This window comes from Ceratotherium simum, chromosome 14 (genome assembly GCF_057802395.1).
Source record: "Ceratotherium simum simum isolate JZ-2026a chromosome 14, ASM5780239v1, whole genome shotgun sequence".
Lineage (NCBI taxonomy): Eukaryota > Metazoa > Chordata > Mammalia > Perissodactyla > Rhinocerotidae > Ceratotherium > Ceratotherium simum.
In genome coordinates this window covers 7,737,364-7,750,149 of record NC_141913.1, presented here as the reverse complement: position 1 = coordinate 7,750,149, position 12,786 = coordinate 7,737,364, and the positions used below count along the sequence as shown (strand labels likewise).

General features: G+C 39.6%; 1 protein-coding gene across 1 annotated transcript in view; it reads left to right on the top strand.

Annotated features, from left to right (window-relative positions):
* LOC147915253 (uncharacterized) overlaps positions 1 to 12,786 on the top strand; it is a 25,034-nt gene extending 12,248 nt beyond the window's left edge. Inside the window, exon 3 of the mRNA XM_087439399.1 lies at positions 11,684 to 12,786. Coding sequence (XP_087295525.1) covers positions 11,684 to 11,687 — 4 coding nt within the window. The 3' untranslated portion in view covers positions 11,688 to 12,786. The remainder of the gene's footprint in view (positions 1 to 11,683) is intronic.

Here is a 12,786-nt window from a genome sequence, read left to right as displayed (position 1 = left end):
TGCCAAAAACACAATTTGGATCCAACTATTTAATATAAACGAATGAGTTTTGAATTACTGTGTTTGCCTGACTCATGACTAAACTTTTAGGACGAAAGCTGCTTCTGTTTGCGTCTGGCTGTATGTTTATGTCTGTGTGTGCATATTAAGTACATGTGGTATTTTTACCTCCAGATGGTATTGTCAAAATTAACTCGTAAAATCTCATAAAAGAGATTGATTTTAATTGGCTTAGGAAAAAAACAAGCACCTATGTAAATTAGATAGTCCTAAAACTCTCAGAAAAATAGGAACTAACCCAAGTAGTTTTCAAGTTCACATGGTCTGGGATAATCTTTGGTAAATAAGGCTAATTTGATTTTGCTGGTTTAATAAAAACAGGTATGTCTTCAAAGTTGTCAACATTTAGTATAATACAGACATACAATTTTTATTCTGCCTGGGTTTACTAGTTGAATAAGTTTATGTTATCTCTACTAGATGTTTAAGATTGTTAAATTAATTAAACAAGGACGCCATTAGACTGAGGTGGCTCTAATGCTCTTGGCAGCCTGCCTAAGCAGACGGAAACCTAAGCTGTAAATGCCTCGGGGTTACAAAATCAAAACCTGAGGACAACCGATCACAAACAGCCAGCTAGGCTTTCAGCTGCAGCCAATCAGCAATTTCCTTGCTTTGCTTCTGCATCTTCTCTGGAAAAGTCTCTCTGGCTCCTGTTGGTGGAGCTCCTCTAACCACTTCTGGTTTGGCACTGCCCAATTCAAATCAATTTTTTCTCAAAGTCTTAAAATATTTAATATGCCTCAGTTTATCTTTTAACAAGATTATAAAATTATAATTTATCCTGAAAACAAAATGTACAAAAACTTAACTGTTTGATATGTATGTCAAACACAGCAGTTTAAAAAAAAAAGAGTCATATGTTTAACTTTTAAGTTCTTTATTTCTGTGATATTTTTGTTTCGTTTTGTTTTTGCTGAGGAAGGTTAGCCCTGAGCTAACATCTGTGCCAATCATCCTCTATTTTGTATGTGGGTTGCCACCACAGCATGGCTGATAAGTGGTGTAGGTCCATACCAGGGATCCAAACCCATGAACCCAGACCACCAAATCGGAGCATGCCAACTTAACCACTATGCCGTGGGGCCAGCCCCTTTACTTCTGTGATTTTTGATACTCGCCCAACATGCATATGTTACAAAATTTTTCAACAACAAAAAATAAGATAATAGCTAGCTTTTTAATATCTCATAAAACTTTCATGAGCAATCCAAAGGTAATTATTAGGAACACGTGAATTAAATAGATTTAAGTGGGGTAAAAGTTTATAAGTGAACTTTTCAATGATAATTATGTTTTATAATATATGTGCTTAAAAATAGCTTCCAAAATCTTTTTGGTAAGTTTAAACCTTAAAGTTATACTGGGTTAAGTTAAATGATAGATATTGGTTGAATATCTACATCATTTCTAAATAAGATCAAATATGGAAATATTAATTACTAAACATAAGTTTAATTTTATCTACTTTTTGCTTCTTATTTTTACAGCAAAACTTAAGATATTTGGGTCTGTTAATAATGTTCCTTTGCCACATTGAAAATTTGTACTATAAAGAAATATTATATGCCTCTAAAAATTATGAAATGATTTGTTTTGGGGTGGTCTCAGCCTATTGATAGTGATGCTATGGGCTAGGAATGTCTGAGCCCTCACCTGGGCCCAGACTATCTGAGGCGGCCCCCACAGACGTTTCCCCGATCAGAGCCAATGTTGTGGTTGGACTCAGCCCCTGTGGTTCTTGTTATGATTGCAAGATACACCTCAGCAACAACCATCATGAAATTTTGAAAACACAAGGCTTGTTACTCACAGGTCCTGGAGGGTACACGGCACACCTGGGGCCACACAGCAAAATCACAGGCAGAGAGCACGTGAAGACCTGGGGTTCTGTCTTTATTGAAGTCGAGGGTGGGGTGCCTAGGGTTTCATGGGTTCAGTCTTTGTTGGTGAATTTAAAACATAAGAGCAGGAATTAAAGTGCAGGAAGAGAAAAGCAAATGGTCAAACGGTCAGTTATGTAGGTCAACCAGAGCTTTCTAAAAGGGGAACTTCACGGGTGGGGTGGTCTGGCTCTATCTAGTTGTGTAGCTGGCAATGTGTTTATTTGGGATGGATGTCTTTGAAGTGGATGCCTCGGCAATCAAAAGCTTCATGTCAGGCACTTACACCACATGGTGTAATCACAGATTTGCTAATCTGCTACAGAAGACTGATAGATGACAGTTCATAATTACCTGCTATTTTGTTTTTGTCCTAAAGTAATTTTAAAACTAGAGTTTAGTTAAAAGAACAAAGATTTCTTGGATTATCGGTCTGTTCTTAATAAGAGATTGTAAAAGGTTTTTCTTTATCGTTGAGTAACCTGGCTAGGAAACAAAGACTCTGTGTTTTACCAGATTAATTTCCTGTAGTTGGTGTTGTCTTTATCATGTCTTTGATTACAAAAAAAAAAAAAAAAACAAAGAAAGAAAATCAAATCTTCTCGATATTGAAAAAGCTAAGTTGTTTGTTGTATTTTTTTACAACCATGTTATCTCCTATACTTACCTTTGAAATCTTTTACTGTCACTTTGGTTAAATGGATAACTAAGTATTGTTTCACAGTGACCTGTAATCTTATTTAAACAAGTGTTCAAACATTTTGACATTTTTGACAACTTCCCAGAGGGCCCCTGGAAAACCTTAAAGGATTTGTTCTCTCAACTTGTAAAAAGAGAAATGTTAAACTGGGTTTATTTCATATGCCTAATTGCATGGGAAACATTGTCAAATAAGAAGTGATGCTAAACCTTCTATAGGTTATATTTGTATAGGTATATATTATTAATACAAATATTTCAGAAATTGCGTGAAGCTCCTAGAAGTTTGTAAATTTCTTTGCTGTCCATGATATGTCCTGGTATAGTATTATCAGTCGTAACTCCACTTACTATCTTAAAATGTTGAATGTCACAGCAACAACCAAATTTCCTTGTCAACTGAGTTATAATGAACACTCATCAGATCTTTAACCACGGCCATTTTAAGTCTTTTGTCACTCACAGACAGTTGTTTTACTCTGATGCTTTCCTGATGGCTCTTGCAATCAACTACAGGCCAAAGTACTTCATCTTAAAAAATAAAAAGGGCTTCCAAAACTATAGTGGAGAAGCTGATGGGCTCATGAAACCGCTAACCCAAGATCACGCAGAATGAGAATTAATCACGTGGAACTGAGTAAACTGATGAAAAATGATTATGATTTCTTTCATGAGTTTTTCTCAGGTTATTACTGGTTCTTTAATGTTTTATTTTCCAGATTCAAGGAAATTCCTTCTCTTTTCTCTTAAGCTATCTATAACTTATAACAATTTGTAGATTATACTTTTATAAACAGAAACAAAATATTTATTTTTCTTCCCACATGTCACATCCAGAATTTGGAAACTTTTATGGATATTCTTATTTCATGGCAATATCGTTATTTGCATAAGTTCAGTAAAACTATTCTCCTTATAACAGGACACAATTGGAAACAGTGGTTATATTACAAAGCCTTTGACTGAAATGTCGTATTTGAGAATGATGTGCATCAGATATGACCAGACAGTTTTAAGAAAGTAAAGTTGACATTAGAGAGCCAATCTTTACAAAGCCCCTTGTAAAAACCGTCCTGGTACCTGGCATATATGGTTCCTAGTCTTACAGGTGAGCAAGGAATATCACTTCCTGGCAGACCCATGAGACTTAGGATAGTTTGGGGATCTCAAGAAGAGAGAGATTTACCTAAATCTATAGGTATTGCAGGCAAAGTCTGATGGAGAGTTCTTGGGTTGTCTTTCTAGCCTCCAGAGCCTTTTAAGGGGCTGGCCCAGTGGCATAGCGGTTAAGTTCTCGAACTCTGCTTTGGCGGCCCAGGGTTCACACATTCAAATCCCTGGCACTAAACTATGCACCGCATATCAAGCCGTGCTGTAGCAGGCGTCCCACATGTAAAATAGAAGAAGATGGGTATGGATGTTAGCCCAGGGCCAATCTTCCTCAGCAAAAAGAGGAGGATTGGCAATAGATGTTAGCTCAGGGCTAGTCTTCCTCACCAAAACAAACAAACAAACAAAAAAATCTAATCTGAGGTTCCCTATAAAAGCTCCAGCAAGGCAAACTTTTTTTTTTTTTTGGTGAGGAAGATCAGCCCTGAGCTAACATCCATGCCAATCCTCCTCTTTTTGCTGAGGAAGACTGGCCCTGGGCTAACATTGGTGCCTATCTTCCTCCACTTTATGTGGGATGCCGCCACATCACGGCCTGACAAGCGGTGCCTGGGTGTGCGCCTAGGATCTGAAACCCGTGCCACCAGCAGCGGAGCACGTGCACTTAACCGCTACACCATGGGGCCGGACCCCAGCAAGGCAAACTTTAAAAGGTGTATAGGGAGGAGAGGAGTCAAGATGGCGGTGTAGGCGGACTCGGAACTCACCACCTCCCATGGACACAGCCAATTTACAACTACTCGTGGAAAAATTACCCCTGAGACAGAACTGAAAACTGGATGAGAGGAACTCCTGCAACAACGGACAATCCTAACTAAGGTGGAAGAGGCAGAGACTCCCTTCTGGAGAGAAAAACGCCGCCTTCACAAGCCGCCAGCTTCACGGCCGCCGGGAGCAGCCCACAGGTACGCAGCCTCCCTGGAGGCATGGGGCCCTGAGCCGGGGAGCGCCCCCGCTGTGGGCATTTTGTGGACCCAGCACAATCAAGACGAGTGGCAGAATATCTGACTGTGCCTGCTACTAAAACACTGGGGAGTACCCCCAGAAAACCCGGTTCACAAAGAAACTAAAACTGGCTCTTAAAGGGCCCGTGCGCAAACTCACCCGTTTCAGGAAGCACCCTAAAATCACCAGAAAGAAAGGTGTACAGTGCTTTGGTGACAAGAGACTCACCTAATAGGCCCTGAGTGCATCTCGGTGAGGGGTGAGACCTCTCCAGGGACTGGGACATTGGCGGCGGCCATTGTTGTGGCCTGGTGTGAGCGTGCTGACACAGACGCCATTGGAGTTCTCCCTGAGGCCTGCTAGCCCAGGGTCTGCCCCACCCGCTAGAGCACCGATTTAATCCACCTCAGCCAGGGCAGGCAGCCCACCCTAGAGACTGGCCCCACCCAACAACAAGCCCTCAGGCAACTTGTGGGCCTGCATAGATTGGTGACTGGATTCTCTGCAGCCTGGCAGCTGAGCCGACTTGAGCAGGGCAGGGTGTGCACAAGGAGCGGGTGGAGAGTGTGGGGCAGTGGCAGAGTGTGTGGGGCTCCCGCCGTGGAGAGACTGGGTCCGCTTGGGGAGGTCGGGGCACTCACACGGGGCAGGACTGTGTTGACTGTGTGTGTGGACCTGTGGGCGGCAGGGCTTCTCAGCCGCAGAAAACTTGTACTTCTCAAAGACCCACATAGGAGGTTTGCTCCACCTTCCAAAACCTGAAACAATTGGGTGCTCCTGTGCCTGAGGCCAGCCCCACCCAGCTGCAATCCTCAGAGAGCTGACAAGAGACCTAATAGGCTGGAGGCTTACAGCAATTGTAAGGCCCTGAGCCTAACAACCTGCCACGGTGGGGGCCTACTCACTTAAAAGAAATACTGCAACACAAATGTGGTATTAGAACTTGCAGCCAACTGTGCTGGGGCTCCCCACAGCTGATAAAGAGACTGAAGGGCCCACAACAACTACAAGCAGCTGAGCATTACAACAGCTGGCCAGCAGCATAACTCAGCCTCCCTCGGCGCCTACAGGGAGAGCAAACAGGCCACAGCAGAAGGATACACGTAGCCCACATAGGGGTCACCCCTGGAACATTGAGAACTGAGGGAAGCACACTGGAAGCCTCCTAAGCCATCATTACGTAAGGTCACCTATCCAAGAGCAGGAGACGTAGCTGACCTACCTAATACGTAGACACAAGCACAGGGAAAGAGGCAAAATGAAGAGGCAAAAGAATACATTCCAAGTAAGGGAACAGGACAAAACCCCAGAAAAGGAACTAAGTGAAACAGAAATGAGCAACCTACCCGACAGAGAGTTTAAACTAAGAGTGTTAAGGATGCTCACTGATCTGGGGAGAAGAATAGATGAACTCAGTGAGAATGTCAACAAAGAAATGGAAGATATAAAAAAGAACCAATCAGAAATGAAGAATACAATACTGGAAATGAAAAATTCATTAGAGGGACTCAAAAGCAGAGTAGAGGATACAGAAGAACAGATCTGTGAGTTGGACGAAAGACTAGAAGAAATTACCCGAGGTGAACAGGTAAAAGAGAAAAGAATTAAAAAGACTGAGGACAGTCTAAGGGACGTCTGGGACAACATCAAGCACACTAACATCCGTGTTATAGGTGTCCTGGAAGGAGAAGAGCGAGACAAGGGGTCAGAGAATCTATTTCAAGAAATAATAGATGAAAACTTCCCTAACCTAAGGAAGGAAACAGACATCCAGGTACAGGAATCACAGAGAGCCCCAAACAAGATAAACCCAAAGAGGCCCACACCAAGACACATCATAATCAAAATGTCCAGAATTAAAGATAAAGAGAGAATCCTAAAAGCCGCAAGAGAATGTCAAGTTACGTACAAAGGAAACCCCATAAGGCTATCAGCTGACTTCTCTGCAGAAACCTTACAGGCTAGAAGAGAATGGCACGATATATTTAAAGTGCTAAAAGGAAAAAACTTACAGCCAAGAATACTCTACCCAGCAAGGTTATCATTCAAAATGGAAGGAGAGATCAAAATTTTCCCAGATAAGCAAAAATTAAAGGAGTTTGTCACCAAGAAACCAGTGCTACAAGAAATGTTAAAGGGACTGATTTAAGGGGAAAAGAAAAGACCACAAATAGGAAAAATTATCTATTTCCATGATTAGAACGTAATGGATACAAATGCACAACAAAGGGGTTAGATATGATATCAAAAACATGAGGGAGTAGGGGAGTTAAAGAGTACAGCTTTCAGACAGAGGTCAAACTAAAGTGACCATCAATTCTGTATAGAAGAAGAAAGGAACAGAGAAGGACTACTAAAACACTGAGAAAAAAAAAGTTAAAAAATGGCAGTAAGTACATACTTATCAATAGCTACTTTAAATGTCAATGGACTAAATGCTCCAATTAAAAGGCATAGGGTGGCTGACTGGATAAAAAAACAAGACCCATATATATGCTGCATACAAGAGACACACTTCAGACCTAAAGACACTCACAAACTGAAAGTGAAGGGATGGAAAAAGATACTCCATGCAAATGGCAATGAAAAGAAAGCTGGGGTAGCAGTACTCATATCAGACAAAATAGACTTTAAAACAAAAACTAAAAAGAGACAAAGAAGGGCATTACATAATGATCAAGGGAACAATCCAACAAGAGGATATAACACTTGTAAATATCTACGCACCCAATGTAGGTGCACCTAAATATATAAAGCAATTATTAACAGACATAAAAACAGAAATAGACAGTAACACAATAATAGTAGGGGACTTTAACACTCCACTTACACCAACGGATAGATCATCCAAACAGAAGATCAATAAGGAAACATTGGCCTTAAACGACATACTACAACAGATGGACCTAGTAGATATATACAGAGCATTCCATCCAAAAACCAAAGAATACACATTCTTTTCAAAGGCACATGGAACATTCTCCAGGATTGATCACATATTAGGCCACAAAACAAGTCTCCATAAATTTAAGAAGATTGAAATAATATCAAGCATCTTTTCTGACCACAACGGTATGAAACTAGAAATCAACTATAGGAAGAAAATCAGAAAAGCCACAAATACGTGGAGATTAAACAAAATGCTACTGAACAACGACTGGGTTAACGAAGAAATCAAAGAAGAAATCAAAAAATACCTGGAGACAAATGAAAATGAAAATACGACATGCCAGAATTTGTGGGATACAGCAAAAGCAGTTCTAAGAGGGAAGTTTATAGCGATACAGGCCTATCTCAACAAACAAGAAAAATCTCAAATAAACAATCTAAAAATGCACCGGAAGGAACTGGAAAAAGAAGAACAAACCAAGCCCAAAATCAGTAGAAGAAGGGAAATAATAAAAATCAGAGCAGAAATAAATGAAATAGAGACCAAAAAAACAATAGAAAAAATTAATAAAACCAAGAGCTGGTTCTTTGAAAAGATCAATAAAATTGACAAACCTTTAGCTAGACTCACCAAGAAAAAAAGAGAGAAGGCACAAATAAGTAAAATCAGAAATGAAAGAGGAGAAATTACAACAGACACCTCAGAAATACAAAAGATTATAAGAGAATACTATGAAAAGCTATATGCCAACCAATTCGACAATCTGGAAGAAATGGATAAATTCTTAGAATCATACAACCTTCCAAAACTGGATCAAGAAGAAGTAGAGAATTTGAATAGACCAATCACCAGTAAGGAGATCGAAACAGTAATCAGAAACCTCCCCAAAAATAAAAGTCCAGGACCAGACGGCTTCCCTGGTGAATTCTACCAAACATTCAAAGAAGACTTAATACCTATCCTTCTCAAACTCTTCCAAAAAATTGAGGGGCGGGGGGAAGCTCCCTAACTCATTCTACGAAGCTGACATTACCCTGATACCAAAACCAGACAAGGACAACACAAAAAAAGAAAATTACAGGCCAATATCACTGATGAACATCGATGCAAAAATCCTCAATAAAATACTAGCAAATCGCATACAACAATACGTTAAAAAGATTATACACCATGATCAAGTGGGATTTATTCCAGGGATGCAGGGATGGTTTAACATTCGCAAATCAATCAACGTAATACACCACATTAATAAAATGAAGAACAAAAATCACATGATCATCTCAATAGATGCGGAGAAAGCATTTGACAAGATACAGCATCCATTTATGATAAAAACTGAATAAAATGGGTATAGAAGGAAAGTACCTCAACATAATAAAGACCATATATGAGAAACCCACAGCTAATATCATCCTCAATGGTGAAAAACTGAAAGCCATCCCTCTAAGAACAGGAACCAGACAAGGATGCCCACTGTCACCACTCCTATTTAACATAGTACTGGAAGTCCTAGCCAGAGCAATCAGGCAAGAGAAAGAAATAAAAGGGATCCAAATTGGAAAGGAAGAAGTGAAACTGTCACTATTTGCAGATGACATGATTTTATATATAGAAAACCCCAAAGAATCCACCAGAAAACTTTTAGAAGTAATAAACGAATATGGTAAAGTTGCAGGATACAAAATCAACATACAAAAATCAGTTGCATTTCTGTACACTAACAACGAAGTAGCAGAAAGAGAAATTAAGAATACCATCCCATTTACAATTGCAACAAAAAGAATAAAATACCTAGGAATAAACTTAACCAAAGAGGTGAAAGATCTGTACACCGAAAACTATAAAACATTTCTGAAAGAAATTGAAGAAGACACAAAGAAATGGAAAGATATTCCGTGCTCTTGGATTGGAAGAATTAACATAGTTAAGATGTCCATACTTCCTAAAGCCATCTATAGATTCAATGCAATCCCTATCAAAGTTCCAACAATATTTTTCACAGAAATAGAACAAAGAATCCTAAAATTTATATGGAACAACAAAAGACCCCGAGTAGCTAAAGGAATCCTGAGAAAAAAGAACAAAGCTGAAGGTATCACACTCCCTGATTTCAAAATATACTACAAAGCTGTAGTAACCAAAACAGCATGGTACTGGCACAAAAACAGACACACAGATCAATGGAATAGAATCAAAAGCCCAGAAATAAACCCACACATCTATGGACAGCTAATCTTTGACAAAGGAGCCAAGAACATACAATGGGGAAAAGAAAGTCTCTTCAACAAATGGTGTTGGGAAAACTGGACAGCCATATGCAAAAAAATGAAAGTAGACCCTTACCTTACACCATACACAAAAATTAACTCCAAATGGATTAAAGACTTGAATGTAAGACCTGAAACTGTGAAACTTCTGGAAGAAAACATAGGCAGCACGCTCTTCGACATCAGTCTTAGCAACATCTTCTCAAACACCATGTCTGACCGGGCAAGAGAAACAATAGAAAAAATAAACAAAAGGGACTACATCAAACTAAAAAGCTTCTGCACAGCAAAGGAAACCATCAACAAAGTGAAAAGACAACCTAACAATTGGGAGAAGATATTTGCAAACCATACTTCTGATAAGGGCTTAATCTCCAAAATATATAAAGAACTCATGCATCTTACCAACAAAAAAACTACCAACCCAATTAAAAAATGGGCAAAGGACCTGAACAGACATTTCTCCAAAGAAGATATACAGATGGCCAACAGACACATGAAAAGATGTTCAAAATCATTAACTATCAGGGAAATGCAAATCAAACTACAATGAGATATCACCTGACGCCCGTCAGAATGGCTATAATTAACAAGACAGGAAACAACATGTGTTGGGAGAATGTGGAGAGAAGGGAACTCTCATACACTGCTGGTGGGAGTGCAAACTGGTGCAGCCACTATGGAAAACAGTATGGAGATTCCTCAAAAAATCAACGATAGAACTACCATATGATCCAGCCATCCCACTGCTGGGTATTTATCCAAAGAACTTGAAAACACCAATTTGTAAAGGTACATGCACCCATGTGTTCATTGCAGCGTTATTCACAATAGCCAAGACTTGGAAGCAACCTAAGTGCCCATCAAGGGACGAATGGATAAAGAAGCTGTGGTATATATACACAATGGAATACTACTCAGCCATAAGAAACGATGAAATCCAGCCATTTGTGACATCATGGATGGACATTGAGGGTATAATGCAAAGTGAAATAAGTCAGTGGGAGAAGGTCAAATACCGCATGATTTCCTTCATTCAGTAGTAGATAATAACAACAATAAACAAACACATAGGGACAGAGATTGGATTGGTGGTTACCAGAGGGGAAGCGGGGAGGGAGGAGGGTGAAAGGGATAATTCGGTACATGTGTGTGGTGATGGGTTGTAATTAGTATTTTGGTGGTGAACATGATGTAATCTATGCAGAAATAGAAGTACAATGATGTACACCTGAAATTTATACAATGTTATAAACCAATGTTACTGCAATAAACAAAAAATTAAAAAAAAAAAAGGCAACTAGAATTACCAAGAGATGGAGAAAATAGAAAAAAATATTCAGATTTTCACTTGGGATGATAACCATTGAGAGGAAACAGGAGGCAATAAAATTGAGATTGGTGGGAAAAGATGAACAGAAATTTCTCTGCAAAATTCTATAAATGGATAAAGTGAAAAAATAAAAAATAAAAGGTGTATAGGGTCAATTACCATCCTTGCTGCACTTATGAAAATAATCAACCTAAGTTTAATGAGACTATTTATTTTGCAACCAAAATAGTCTTACTTTGATTATCTTTAATAGAAATGAGGCAGAAATGTTATGTTTCAATGGAAAACTATAACCCATTCTTGTGAGTGTTCATTGTCTTTGAGCTATTTTCACTCATTTATAAACTGGGTCTTGTCATTTTATCCATTTTCTCTGTAGTTAATGTTTCCAATTTCTCTCTCACCCTCCTGACTTGGTGCCCCTACCAACTAAAAGCTGACTGCCCAGATCTTTATGGGGACTATCTAAAGAAGCCCTGCAGCTGAAGCTGGACGCTTCCATGCTCTGCTTCGAGAAACAACCATGACCGTGACACTGATGTCCATGCCATCACCAAAGACATTTACACTGCACACCAGGAAATTCATCGGATTGCCACTGCTGTCCTTGCTCCACCATCTAAAGGTGCTTCAAGACCAACATCTAGAAGTCTTCTCAAATGACTGCCCTCTGAACTCACAAAGGGGGTTTATGGTCTGCTCAACCATTACTTTTTGGGTTTTGTTTGTTTTCATAAAAATGACCCTCATTAAATGCCTGTTTGCTTGCACCATATAGAAGCCTAACTTAGGTGGGTACCTTACTCCCTCCTGCACCACCACGTCCTGAAATGAGACACGACTGTTTAGCTGGACTGACCTATTCCCAGGACTGAGAGACTAGGAGACTGATTTCATGAGATATGGGGCAACATGCTTAGATTTGTTCTTTTCTGCTTATTTACTCTCATTCCAGTAGATGTTCTTCCCCCTTTGCAGATCTCTTACCCTGCAACTTCTAACCTAAATCTTTTCTCCACAGCTACCAACTTTTCATATGTGAAAGTTCCTGTAAAGTTTCAGGCAGGAGAAACAAAGGAGATCAGAATATGTTACACCAAAATATGCCACTTTGTCATAAGGATTATTTTGATTTGAAGGCAACTGAGAAACAGCAAACACAGCAGGAGCTCTCTACCCTCCCCCATCTGCCTAAAAGCAGGGCATAATTCTCTCTTCCATTTGTAAAGGAAATTTCCATTTGTAAAGGTGTCCCCTTCTCACATACCAGGAAGAGGAGAACCGTGAGCCAACTTATCACCTGAGATGACTTGAGACTGCCTAATAAACCTTACTAAACAACTTATTTACCATACGTTTCCTAGTCGCCTTCCCACAGCTTACCAAATCCCCCTTTTCCTTTGTCTAATCTCTTCTCCACAATTTATCACCCTTTGTGCAAATGGTGCATAAACCCCGGGCCTAACTGCTTCTCTGGGTTTGTATTTCTTTTCTAGGCAGCCTCTGTATGCATGCAAAATAAACCTTTTCTCCTGTTAA